The sequence below is a fragment of the Lolium rigidum genome, chromosome 5, assembly GCF_022539505.1.
Source record: "Lolium rigidum isolate FL_2022 chromosome 5, APGP_CSIRO_Lrig_0.1, whole genome shotgun sequence".
Taxonomy (NCBI): domain Eukaryota; kingdom Viridiplantae; phylum Streptophyta; class Magnoliopsida; order Poales; family Poaceae; genus Lolium; species Lolium rigidum.
In genome coordinates this window covers 268,685,896-268,699,748 of record NC_061512.1, presented here as the reverse complement: position 1 = coordinate 268,699,748, position 13,853 = coordinate 268,685,896, and the positions used below count along the sequence as shown (strand labels likewise).

At 46.4% G+C, this 13,853-nt stretch overlaps 1 protein-coding gene and 1 non-coding gene across 3 annotated transcripts; one reads left to right on the top strand and one right to left on the bottom strand.

Moving 5' to 3' along the window:
- Positions 1-3,801: 3,801 nt before the first annotated feature.
- LOC124654822 (chaperone protein ClpC2, chloroplastic) lies at positions 3,802-9,610 on the top strand. Of its 2 annotated transcripts, none has more exons than XM_047193804.1 (10): positions 3,802-3,931; positions 4,537-5,106; positions 5,773-5,888; positions 5,977-6,099; positions 6,174-6,359; positions 6,854-7,069; positions 7,205-7,422; positions 7,580-7,655; positions 7,767-7,856; positions 8,290-9,610. In XM_047193804.1, the coding sequence occupies exons 2-10, from the start codon at positions 4,560-4,562 to the stop codon at positions 9,466-9,468; spliced, it is 2,751 nt and encodes a 916-aa protein (XP_047049760.1). In that variant the 5' UTR covers positions 3,802-3,931; positions 4,537-4,559; the 3' UTR covers positions 9,469-9,610. The 2 variants fall into 2 exon arrangements, with proteins under 2 accessions (XP_047049760.1, XP_047049762.1); XM_047193806.1 differs by lacking the exon at positions 3,802-3,931 and adding an exon at positions 4,138-4,338.
- Positions 9,611-13,480: 3,870 nt separating this feature from the next.
- On the bottom strand, positions 13,481-13,619 carry LOC124658531. The gene has a single exon (XR_006989259.1). It is a non-coding gene; the product is annotated as a small nucleolar RNA Z247 (small nucleolar RNA).
- Positions 13,620-13,853: the final 234 nt, after the last annotated feature.

The window sequence follows — 13,853 nt, the reverse complement described above, 5'->3', positions numbered from 1 at the left end:
GCTGCCATCTCCTCCATGCGTGATCATGCTCCAATGCTTGTCCTCCTCATCCATGCTTGGTCCATCATTCCTAAGAGTAACAAACATATCTGATTTAGGCAACATCATATTCTCATGTATGTGAGGAATTGTTCCAAGAAACGAAAGTACCTGATAGTTAAGTTGTTTGGCACGAGCTCGAGTGATTGGTCCTTGTATTTGTGTGGCTGTAGGTACAGCGGTTGTATCAAGAGATGGGATGTCCTCATCACTTAGGTGTAGGGGCGGCACCCCGCTTGATCATAGTTTAGTAGATCTGATCCGTTACGGTTGCTCCTTGTTTCATCAAGGATTAGTTTAACATCCGCAATAGTTAGGCCTTACAAAGGGTTGGAGGATCCAGCGGCGTGTAGGGTGGCGTTTGCTAGCCCTAGAAAGGATGTTCCGGGGATCAACCTCGTGTTGGTTTTTAGGCCCTGTCTAGGATCGGCTTACGGTCACCGTGCGCGAGCGCGAGGCCCAATCGTGAGTAGGATGATCCGATTATGCGGTGAAAACCCCAAATCGTCGTAGATCTCATTAGCTTTACCTTGATCAAGCAGGACCACCATATATTCGGACACCTCGTCTGAATCATGGGTGAATCGGCTCTATGGGTGGATCGGCTCTTTGAGCCGATTCACAGGATAACCTGAGAGCCGATCGAGGCTCGTATTTAATGTTTACGTGTATGCCATGCAGGAAACTAAGCGAGGCATCATCCACACCTTCCTGACCAGGTATAGGTCAGTGGCACGCCCTTGTGATAAACATCGGACGTGCGACCAGGAGGCTTTGCGGGCCGTCGCTCTGAGGGACTGGGGCCAGCCGTAGCCCTAGTTGTTCCCGGCTCTACCGTGTTGCCCGTCTCTGCCCGCCAGGGGATTTCTGACGTCAACAATCACTTGATCGCCCACCAGTGTCTTGAACTGTATTGTACCAGTTTTGGACGTGCCTGACATGGCATTAAGGGAAACATGACAGTCATAGTCTTCTCCATGAGTTACCAGCATATCGAGGAGTTCATCTGAAATAATTTCATTTCCCTGCATAGTCTTCAGCTGGCCTGTTGTCGGTACTACACAGACATGGCCAGGGGCAAATTTTTCTCCACATTTAAAGCACAGATTATTTGCTCTCCGATAATCCTTCAGTTGCTTGGCCTTCCAGATTTCCCCTTTTTCAAATTTGTGAGCAGGTGTATGACTTTGGTCTCCTTCTTCCTTGTATGTCTTCTTGTGATATGGTCGTGTAAATCCCGACTTTGATCTAGCCAGCACTGACTCCTGGATCTGCGCAAACATTGCAACTTCAGCTACTGTATTGGGCAACTGAACTTCCACTGCAGCTCTCAGCTCTTCCTTGAGTCCCAAGATGAATCGCTGAACTAACATTAGTCCACCCATGTTTGGATCATATAGTTTGATCTGATATACTAACTTTTCGAACTGCCTTTTGTATTCCTCCACAGCTTCTCGTTTGCTTGAGAGTCAACAACTCTCCGATCTTATCACGCTGTGCATTCCCTTCAAATTCCTGCACCACATCCACCGAAAACGTTGACCCGCTTGTGCCATGGATTCTCTAGCTTGTATGCCTGGTACCAATGAGCAGCGCTGTCTCTCATATACATTGTGGCAGCAGAGACCTTGAACCCCTCAGCAATATTGTATAGCAGAAAAAATGTGTTGCAGGTGTCAATCCAAATTTTGACATCAGTACCATCGAATTTCGGGAAATCCATCTTAGGAAACCACGAACGTCGTCCCTCCTCACCTCTACTGGATCCCATGCCATGTACTTCCTCGTAAACTGACACAGTGGGAGTTGAAGGAATTGTTACCCGTGGGCCTGCACCGCTGGCTGGGAGAGGCAGTGGTCGTGGATGAACGCGCTCCGACGGCGCTGGTGGTGGTCTGTCCTGTGGCATCCCCGGCTAACGTGCTGGTGGCGGCCCGAGGATGGTGTTGACGTCCCTATCCGGTATGACCAACGGCGTCACACCTGCTCCGCTCAACGAACTGGTAACTCGATTCTGATCCTCCTATACCTTGCCGAGCGTCTCCATGGTCAGATTCACCTTGACCTGCATCTGCTCCAGGGTCTGAGCGTGCTTGCCCATCTTCAGATCCATCTCCGCGAGCTGAGTCTGCAATTTCTCCACCGCCCCAAACTTCGAGTCTATGTCATCGAAGCGTTGCTTCATCATCTCCTTGAGTTCCTCCATCTTCTCGAGTACGAAGCGAGTCTGCGCCGCCGGTTTCGAAACCTGAGGCGCCGTCGCAGCTTCCTCTGCTTGTTCCACACGCCAATCTCGGATTTACAGCAGATCCCCAAGGAGATCCACAACCGATTGGTAGATGTTACTGGATCAAGTCGAGTTGTGAAGCGCGCCCGGGCGTCGTCGGCTCTGATACCAAGGTGTTATGTCCTGCCCGGCGGTGAGATGGCCGCCGGTAGGGTTCCGGTGGGGAGAAGGGAGATCTGGGGAAGAGAGAGCTTGGAGAAGAAGAAAGACACAGTTCAACCATTTAATTCCTCGATGATCTGATCCTTACAGCACACAGGCTTATAACCCGCCTGGCCCAACGCACACACACCCAACGACACGTGGCTCTATCCTAGCCACAGCTACCCTTCTCCTGCGCCGTCCGATAACTGAACCGCTCTCCTCTCAGTCACTTGCACCTGATGCTTCAGCAGTTGTAACAGGCATGATTTTTGTGCGGCGCTGGAGAAGCGTTTTGTCGCGAGGAGTTTACCTGCAAGTTGCTGATGCTGGTTTCCAGTCAGTTTCCCGGTAGTGATCACCAGCTGGTTTTCATTTTTGTTTGATTTTTTACCATGCTGAAAGATCTTCAAGCGCACAGGACAAATCATTTTACGTGAGCAAATACATGGTTTGAAATCCAAGCTTGCAAATACATGCTCCAACTCGCTATCCCTTGCTTTCCTATCTTCCTTTATTTGCTGCCGTTGTAGTGAACAATGCATTTTCGTTATGCAAGTGATGGAAAGGGGTTAGCCCGGATGGAAAAAACATCCAAGCTTGCAAATATGTAATTCTCAACAAAAGAAAGTCTGCAAAGATAAGCTTCCAAAAAAAAAATCTGCAAAGATGTATGGCTGTATCTGCTACAGCAAGTCCAGTACAATTGCCACTTGAATTCTTCATTGTTTTGCGGTCTACTACGTTGCTTGGCATGGCTGACAACTAACTGAGGCCAGTAGAAATTTACAGGGTTTGTTTACATCGGTCCAGATGGCAACAAAGTTATAATTATGTCGACACCATACTGCAAAGAAGACACATTAAATTTTCATAACATTTTTTAATTCACACCAAGCAAATATGTGATGCAACACTGCAGCACCAAGCGGGGCCTTTGCTGCATTTCACATAGTACATTCACTAACAAACTACGTGCAGCAAAACCATGAAATAAACTGATGGTCAGTTTTTAAAAGACCATGTCTAAACCAAGATGTCGCAGCAGATGTTCCAAAAAATGTTGAACCCTACCGTGGCTTTTTCTCCCTTTCACAACATTTTATTTACCTGCGTTCTATAACTCTATAAGCAACTGAAGATTCTGTTCCCATGAGAGGGAAAAAATATCTGTGATGCCAAAAAAATATCTGCCGCTGTTCATGGCAGGTAAATGAGTGACTTGTCAAAATCTCCTGCCCCTCAGAATTCAGAAAATAGAAAGAAAATACATGTGAAAACTAAAAAAAGAGAGGGAGAAAAGAATCAGCCAGAATGAGGCCAAAATAAAGAAAGGAAAGAGCGATTCTCTTCTGTGCTTGCTTGTTGGGCACCCCCAACCAAGCGACTCTCCTCTTCCCCTCTTATCTCCTCGGAGGAGAAACAAACAAGGCCGCGCTCTTCCTTCTCCCCCTCTCCTCGCAGGTGAGCAGCTCATTCCTCCCTATCTATCTAGAGTTCCCCGTTATTGGGTCCGGTAATTGCTTGTTTTGTGCCGAGGGCTTGATTCTACAACACCAAGATTTGGCGGTTAGTGTGATTCTTGGTGGTGGAACCCCTGGGATGTTCTCTTGATAGTTGAGGAATTCAAGAACTTTGTTTTAAGTTTTGATTCCGGGTAAGGATGTCATGGTTGATTCCGCTGCAGCATTCATTGATTGATGCCGCGGCTAGTTCCAAGTGCGCGCCAGCGATCCTAAACTCCCCAACGGACGGGCGAAATTATTCGTGTGTGCAGCGACAGATATGTAACTGATTTTTTACCACGGATATCAGTCCTTTGGGAATATGGATACCATCGACCAGGCTATTGATGATTTACAGTAGCAAAAGTAGGTTTGTGATGAAGCACACTGGTTTTTCTTCTTCTTTGGAGTGCTAGGCTTGAGATTTTAACGACAAATAAAACATTGACTTGTATTGTTGTTGTAGAAACGTATTTCTATTTTTTTTTTAACTTCTGAGCTTTCAGTTTACTTCTCTTTGAGGATCACCTATCTAGAATGGTTTCTGACTACTTGTGTAAACAGGTTTGGGGCAGTAACTTCTGACCATGGCAGGGACCTTAGTCCTGCACGTTGCTCTTGGGACAACTTTCGCAGGCCGTACAAAGAAGTCTCATGGAACCAGGAGGCCTACCTCAATGCTTGCAATGTCCTTGAACCGTCCTGTAAGGATGGCAGGATTTGGTGGTCTGAGATCAGCACATAGCTTCACAACCATGCCCTCCTCCAACTTCAGATCGACAGCTGCATCTTACAGATCCTCTAGACGGGGAAGACGTTCTCGTTTTGTAACCAGAGCCATGTTTGAGAGGTTTACCGAGAAAGCTATAAAGGTCATCATGCTTGCGCAAGAGGAAGCAAGGCGCCTAGGCCACAACTTTGTCGGAACCGAGCAAGTTCTATTGGGTTTGGTTGGAGAAGGAACTGGTATTGCCGCAAAGGTGCTCAAGTCCATGGGTATCAATCTTAAGGATGCCCGCGTGGAAGTGGAAAAGATCATTGGGAGGGGAAATGGTTTTGTCGCTGTCGAAATACCATTCACACCACGCGCAAAACGTGTTTTAGAGCTTTCATTGGAGGAAGCTCGCCAACTAGGTATGTCAGTCAAGAGTGCTTTCTATTGTTTGGATCCGTTTTTCCTAAATTTTGGTTTTCTGTCATTCCTGTATTACTGTTAGACAAAGTGAAACCTAATAAGAGGATAATTGATCTCTATTACCAAGAAATTGACACATTTTTTTATCTACCTGAGTACCTGATAACCCTAAGTTACAGCTTACAACTATTCAACAACCAGCAGATGAGTTTATTCATTTGCAGTGACCTGAACTTAGCCAGGTGCAATTGATAGCAGATGGGTTCTGAGTTTGCGAGTGATAATAAATATTTATTATTGTAACCATTTGATGAAGTCACAATCTTTTTTGTCAAAAAAAAGTCACAATCTTTTCGTGTCCATTATGGTACTATCTAGAACAAATGAAGCAGGAGTCACTAACATATTATTTAGTGCACCATCTTTTCGTTACTCTTCTACTGGCTACAGTGTTTCTTCATTTAAGTCTAAAATCTGCCTGTTGTCTGAGGACATTGATTAGCTACCTGACTACTTTCAGTTACACCTTACAAGTCTTTGAGAAAAGTTATATTTATTCATTATGCGAATTCTCCTGTCTGGTGCATCTAATTCTCTCATAATTATTTGAATAAAGTGCTTAGAAGGTTAGCTGTTTTCTGGAGCTGATGCCTTCATCTTTCCAGGACACAATTATATTGGGTCTGAGCACTTGCTTCTTGGACTTCTTCGTGAGGGTGAAGGTGTGGCAGCCCGTGTACTTGAGTCTCTTGGTGCTGACCCAAGCAATATTCGTACACAGGTAAACAATATCTGAAATTCCTTTCTCCTCTTCGAGAAGCAAGGACGGTTTCTTCTTAGCTTGTATCACAAATGTTATCCATCTATAGGTTGTCCGAATGATTGGTGAAACAACAGAAGCTGTTGGTGCTGGAGTTGGCGGAGGAAGCAGTGGTAATAAGATGCCAACACTTGAGGAGTATGGAACTAATTTAACAAAATTAGCAGAGGAGGTAATGCCTATGTTCTACAGTGACGTAATAAGCACTAGTTCAGGCCTAATTCTTTACCCTGATAATCACTGTAGGGAAAGCTAGATCCTGTTGTTGGAAGGGAACCACAGATTGAACGCGTCATACAAATTTTGGGAAGACGAACAAAGAACAATCCCTGCTTAATTGGAGAGCCCGGTGTTGGGAAGACAGCAATTGCAGAAGGGCTTGCTCAACGCATTTCTACTGGCGATGTGCCTGAGACAATAGAGGGGAAGAAGGTATGATTTCTTGCTTTAATTCTGTTATACGAGTGTTGCGATTCTAGATACGTTGATTCTAATGTTTGCCTATCAATTGATTCTCGTTACTGCTGTGTTTGATTTATTTATGCTGTTCTACATTAGATGGTGTGCTTCATAGTTTATTTCATGTGACTACCACTATTCATATATTGGTTTTAATGGAACAATGGAACTTTCCCAACAAGTATATCTCAAATTTCTTTAGCTAAAAATATAATGCACGCTTATAAGCTAAAAGAGAACTTATGTGAGCTTACTTCGGACAAATAATGCAGGGAACAAATGCAACCGCTTGATAATTTGTTAATGACAATAAGAAACTTCCATATACAGATATATTAATACGTTGAAAAGATGGGTGGGATATTATTGGTACCATACTTGATAGTTACCATCTTTTGTGGTGGTGTTTTTGCATTGTTTTGAAGAGATTGCCAGAGAATGATCATCTTCGAAACCATTTATTTTAGGTCATTACCCTTGATATGGGACTTCTTGTTGCTGGTACGAAATACCGTGGAGAATTTGAAGAACGGTTGAAGAAACTGATGGAAGAAATCAAGCAGAGCGATGAGATAATTCTCTTCATTGATGAGGTTCACACCCTCATAGGAGCAGGAGCTGCCGAAGGTGCTATAGATGCTGCTAATATCTTAAAGCCTGCATTAGCAAGAGGAGAATTACAGGTATGACGATGAGGTTATGTTTTCTTTATGTTGAACATATGAAGTCTCTGCTATCCTTCCAGAAAGCTGACTTTATATTTATTTATTTTCTTTTACTGAAATGCTTACACAATTATCTCTCTGATTCAATTTCAGTGTATTGGAGCTACTACACTTGATGAATACAGGAAGCATGTTGAGAAAGATCCAGCATTAGAAAGGCGTTTCCAGCCAGTAAAGGTGCCAGAGCCTTCAGTTGATGAGACCATAGAAATTCTCAGAGGACTTCGGGAACGATATGAGATCCATCATAAACTCCATTACACTGATGATTCTTTGATTGCAGCTGCTAAGCTATCTTATCAATATATCAGGTGTGTGAACTATATGGCATGTATGGTATTCTGAGACTTCGAAAACATGTCAGAGAAAACTAATGTGTTTTTTTTCCGTCTGAATCTTATATATATATATATAACTTGACTGGTATCATGTATCCTTTAATCACCTGAAAAATTATTTTATTTGCAGTGATCGTTTCCTTCCAGATAAAGCTATTGACTTGATCGATGAAGCAGGTTCACGTGTAAGGCTTCGACATGCCCAGGTAAAGAATGGGTCATATACTGTTGATTGTTTGGATGGACATACATCTATCGCCCTTTTGCTACTGGACACACATGGTTCACATGGAATTTGAACTGGATAATTTATGTAGGTTCCTGAGGAAGCCAGAGAGCTCGACAAGGAGCTTAAGCAAATAACAAAGGATAAAAATGAAGCCGTCCGTGGCCAGGATTTTGAAAAGGTATCTTCCTTTGGTGAATTACTAGATTTAAAATTCTTTTCATGTTCATAAAGCTTTCTATGGGATTTTTATCAACCATGGCTAACCAAAGTGATATTATTGGAAGATGATATGTAATTTCAGGGTATTTAGAAATTCCTGTCCATTTTTTTGTTCTCTTATTGGAGAAGTTTCAGTTTAATGTGGTAATATCTTGATGGTAAACAATACTTATAATATTTTTGTCATTCATAGTTACCACTACAAGTCTACAAGTAGAAAGGCTATTTGTATCCTTGAACCTGCCTTCCCTATACTTTATGCAAACCACTATTTGTTATTCATCTGTGTCTATGATCTCTACTATCTGGATGTCAGTCCTCGTAAATTTGTATTTTCGTTTGATATGCATGTTAACTTGTAGTTTATGTCTGTTTCAATCTTATGCCATTAGGCTGGAGAACTGCGAGATCGTGAAATGGAATTGAAGGCCCAGATAACAGCCCTGATTGACAAGAGCAAGGAGATGATCAAAGCAGAGACTGCATCAGGAGAGACTGGGCCGATGGTCCATGAATCAGATATCCAGCACATTGTATCATCATGGACTGGTATCCCAGTGGAGAAAGTCTCAACTGACGAATCCGATAAACTTCTTAAGATGGAAGAGACATTGCATAAGCGTGTCATTGGCCAAGATGAGGCTGTGAAAGCAATAAGTCGCTCTGTCCGCCGTGCTCGTGTCGGCCTCAAGAACCCCAACAGACCAATTGCGAGCTTCATTTTTGCAGGTCCAACTGGTGTTGGGAAATCAGAGCTTGCAAAGACTCTTGCATCGTATTACTTTGGCTCTGAAGAGGCCATGATCCGACTCGATATGAGTGAGTTCATGGAGAGACACACAGTGTCCAAGTTGATCGGTTCACCACCAGGCTATGTGGGATACACGGAGGGTGGCCAGTTGACGGAGGCAGTTCGACGCCGGCCTTACAGTGTTGTGCTTTTTGATGAGATTGAGAAGGCACATCCGGATGTGTTCAACATGATGCTCCAGATCCTAGAAGACGGAAGGTTAACTGACAGCAAGGGGAGGACAGTGGACTTCAAGAACACGCTTCTTATAATGACATCAAACGTGGGAAGCAGCGTCATTGAGAAGGGAGGGCGTAAGATTGGGTTTGACCTCGAGACTGACGAGAAGGACAGCAGCTACGGCAGGATCAAGAGCTTGGTCGTTGAGGAGATGAAGCAGTACTTCCGCCCTGAATTTCTCAATCGTCTTGACGAGATGATCGTTTTCAGGCAGCTGACCAAGCTGGAAGTCAAAGAGATCGCGGACATCATGCTACAGGAGGTCTTCACCAGGCTGAAGCTGAAGGAGATTAATCTGCAGGTCACTGAGAAGTTCAAGGAGCGGGTCGTTGACGAAGGGTACAACCCTAGCTATGGAGCACGGCCACTAAGGAGGGCGATCATGAGGCTGCTGGAGGACAGCCTCGCGGAGAAGATCTTGGCCGGGGAGGTCAAGGAAGGCGATTCTGCCATTGTTGACGTGGACTCTGAGGGGAAGGTGGTTGTGCTGAACGGCCAGAGCGGACTGCCTGAGCTTCCAACCCCGGCTGTCACTGTATAGTTTGGTACAGATTGTTAAAAATACATCATTTTCATTTCATTCGAGCATATATCTCTTTGTAGGTAGTGTATAGCTGTAACTGTATATATATATATATATAGTACGCATTAATCAAAGGGGAAATATTGCTGGCTTTGACTTCTGATTTAGAGTGTGGATTACTCTCTCTCTGAAACTTCATAGAGAGTTAGACTAGTCACAGTCGAAAGTATTATCATGCATATGATACTAGTTTATGATACCGCTCATATAATGCATAGTATAATAAGGTAGTACTCATAATTTTATCATATTTAATGTTTTGTAGAATCTCAATGTAAATTTGTGAAAATGTATTTAGTGAATTCTATGGTTTTGCCGTGATGCAAAGTGCACCGGCCTCATGTATATTTATAGTCCCACGTAGGGATCGGATAAGTACAGGTTGTTAGGGTTTTACAAGAGATAAGTACAGATAACTATACAGCTGTATACGGGAGAGATATCAGGAGCTACCTAGCTCAATCTGTTAGTTCACATTCCCCCTCAATCTCAACGTTGTACTTGTACTAAGTTAAGACTGGAAAATAGACGCTCCAGCATTTGCTTTGTGGATGGCTTTGTGAAGGCATCAGCTACTTGATCAGCAGATGAAACAAAACGCACGTCAAGAGCACCTTGAGCCACCTTTTCTCGGACGAAATGGAAGTCGACCTCGATGTGTTTCGTCCGTGCATGGAACACTGGATTAGCAGTCAAATACGTGGCGCCGAGATTGTCACACCACAAAACCGATGGCCGAGGTTGAGGAACATGCAACTCTCGAAGAAGTGACTGTATCCACATTGCCTCAGCTGTCCCATTCGCTAGAGCTTTATACTCAGCTTCAGTCGATGATCGGGAGACCGTGGGTTGCTTGCGAGCACTCCAGGAGATCAAGGTGGGTCCGAAGAACAATGCGAAGCCGAGAACGCCGATCATCAGTTCTGCATGCCCAATCTGCGTCGGTGAAAACACTCAACAACGACGAAGACGACCGTCGAATCTGAAGGCCTGTATGAATGGTTCCCTTGACATACCGCAGTATCTGTTTCACAGGTTCCCAATGAACTGTAGTAGGTTTAGCAAGGTACTGACAAACCTTGTTGATAGCAAACGAGATGTCAGGCCGTGTAAGTGTCAAGTACTGAAGGCCACCGACCACACTGCGATACTGAAAAGCATCATCATCTGTCAAGAGAGTCCCCTGGTCTGCAGCAAGCTTGTCTTGAACGGACATGGGAGTAGACACAGCTTTGGACTTGTCCATGTTGGCGCGATGAAGCAGATCCATGGCATACCTGCCTTGTGACAGAGACATTCCCCCTGAATCGCGCACGACTTCAACACCAAGAAAATAATGAAGCGGCCCCAAATCTTTAACAGGGAATGTCTGACCAAGCCGACCAACAAGAGAAGCAGCGGCTGTAGGACAAGAGATAACGACGACAATGTCATTGACGTAGACGAGCATGTATATGGTGATGCCAGCCTGATGAAACACAAACAAGGAAGTGTCTGTCTTGGCGGCATGAAAGCCAAGCTGCTGCAACATATCACTCAACCGAGAGTACCAGGCACGAGGGGACTGTTTGAGGCCATAGATGGACTTGTGCAGTTTGCAGACATAGTGAGGATTGATCTGAATCTTCGAAGCACGGAGGTTGACGCATGTAGGCTGTCTCTTCCAAAGTACCATGCAAAAACGCATTGCTAATATCCAGCTGACGAACCGACCAGTTACGAGACACGGCGAGGGAAAGAACAAGACGAACTGTAGCGGGTTTCACAACCGGACTAAAGGTGTCAAGGTAGTCGATGCCATAGCGCTGAGTGAGCCCCTGAGCCACGAGCCGTGCCTTGTATTTGTCGACAGAACCGTCAGCCTTGTGCTTCACTTTGAACACCCAGCGAGAGCCAATAATATTGCGACCAGGGGGAGGTGGCACAAGCGTCCATGTGTGATTACGGAGCAAGGCAGAGTGTTCGTCCTCCATAGCTTGACGCCACTGAGCATCGGAGAGAGCACGACGGTAGGAGGCCGGTTCAGCTGCGTCACGATGCATGGGGTCGTAGCGGATGGTCCCGTCCGTTGGACGGAGAGGCTTGACGGTGGCGTCGTGAGTGCGCGTCTGCATGTGATGACGCGGTGCCGGGGGAGCAGGTGGTGACGAGGCAGACGGCGAAGTGGTGCCGCAGCCGAAGAATCCGCGGCAGGTGATGAAGCCGCAGCAGGCGATGAAGTCGCAGCAGGCTGCCGTGAGCCTGCGCCAGGCTGCCGAGAGCTGCCATCAGTCGGAGAGTCTGCCGCGGCAGAGCTGTCTGCCGGAGAAGCAGAACCAGGAGCAGGCGTGCGAGGAGAGCTGGCACCACTGCCTGATGGATCGCCACCATCAAAACCTGCATCAGAAGAGCTGCTCGTGGCAGGAGTGTTAGTAGCCAAAAGGGTTAGGTCGTAATTACGCATACGGTCATCCTGGATCACCGGCTCAGAGGATGGAAAAATAGTGGGAACGGTGATGGGTGGAGGAGGCGGTGAGTTGGAGGCAGGGCTCGGATTGGCATAGGGGAAGAAATTCTCGTCGAACACAACATCGCGAGAAACAAAAATCCGACCAGAAGACCGATCTAAACACTTATACCCTTTATGTTGTTGGCTGTAGCCGAGGAACACACAGAGACGAGAGCGAAAAGCGAGCTTCCTATTATTGTATGGGCGCAAATTGGGCCAGCACGCGCAGCCAAAGGCGCGGAGAAAAGAGTAATCGGGGTGTTCACCTCGAAGGCATGTGAGAGGAGCTGTGTTTTGTAGGTTTTGGGCAGGCATGCGGTTGATCAAGTAGACGGCTGTGAGGAAAGCCTCATCCCAGAAACGAACAGGAAGAGAGGAATGGGCGAGGAGGGCGATGCCTGTCTCGACGATGTGGCGATGTTTCCTCTCGGCGATGCCGTTCTGTTGAGACGTGTGTGGACAAGTAACACGATGTTGAATACCGGTGCGATCAAAATATTTGGAGAGACGAGTGTACTCGCCGCCACCATCAGATTGCACCATGCGAATTTTAGTTTGAAGCAATCTTTCCACGTGGGTTTGAAAGTGATAAAAAGATTTCTCAACATCGGACTTGCGCTTGATAAGATAAATCCATGTATAACGACTAAAATCATCCACAAAACTTACATAGTACCGAAAACCTCCCACATAAGAGATAGCTGGCCCCCATACATCGGAATGCACGAGCTCTAGGGGAGAATTGGTACAATGCGATGAACGGGAATAGGGTAATTGGTGCACCTTGGCACGTTGACACGAATCACAAACTAAAGATGTAGACGGCAATGCACAAGCAACTTTATTTTTCCTAAGGACGGACTCGAGAACTCTAAGCGACGGATGCCCTAGCCTTCGATGCCAATGGTCGTGGAGAGTGTGGAGCTGGTAAGGCAGTGGCGACTCGATGAAGACGACGACGTGACGAGGTTGCTTGGCACTGGGTACAGACCACCCTGGCATCTACCCCGAAGAAGAAGGGCCCTCGTTGCTTGGTCCTTAACATAAAAATGATGGGGATAAACTTCAGCATATGCATGATTATCAAGAAGAAGCTTGTGCATGGAAAGAAGATTTTTAGACATGGCAGGAACTCGCAGGATATTCTTAAAAAGAAGTGGTCGAGATGAGCCAGTAATTTGGGAGTGACCAATATGGGTAATGGACAGACCTGCGCCATTGGCGACCTGCACGGAGTCCTTGCCCTGGTAGCGCTCCTGGAAGCTGAGGCGGTCGAGGTCGGCCGTCAGGTGATCTGTTGCTCCGGAGTCGAAGTACCAATTGCCATCGCCAGAGTTGTTGGAGTTGGCGGCATTGGCGTTGCGCTGACGCGGCTCCTCGGGCTGGAAGGCGTGGTTGAAGCGGTTGCGGGAGCGGAGAGCGTCGTGGCCGTACTTGCCGCAGACCTGGCAGATGATGCAGACGCCTGCTGCTCAAGACGAAGCTCGGCACTAAGGAAATAAGCAAAAAAATTGTTAAGTGTCACCGGTTCGTCGCGTGCGGTGATGGAGGGGACGAGAGGCTCGTATTCCGGACCGAGCCCGGCGAGGATGTAGCCGAGGATCTCCTCGTCGCTGAGCGGCTTGCCGGCGGAGGCCATGGCGTCGGCGTAGCTCTTCATCCGATTGAAGTACTCGGAGGCAGTCATGTCCTTCTTCTTGAAGTTGGACAGCTGATAGCGCAGCTGCATCACCCTGGCTCGATTCTGCGAGCCGAACATGGCGTGGAGCGCCTCCCAGACGCCAGCCGACGTGAGGACGCGGGTGAGCTGCCCCACGATATCCTCGGACATGGATCCGAGGAGAGCGATAAGCAC

Excerpts from the sequence above, each read along its gene's own strand:
- LOC124654822 (XM_047193804.1), top strand. The coding sequence starts at position 4,560 with ATGGCAGGGACCTTAGTCCTGCACGTTGCTCTTGGGACAACTTTCGCA. Across the intron at positions 5,889-5,976 it reads CAAGCAATATTCGTACACAG|GTTGTCCGAATGATTGGTGA; the intron begins GTAAACAATATC and ends ATCCATCTATAG. Across the intron at positions 7,656-7,766 it reads TAAGGCTTCGACATGCCCAG|GTTCCTGAGGAAGCCAGAGA; the intron begins GTAAAGAATGGG and ends TAATTTATGTAG.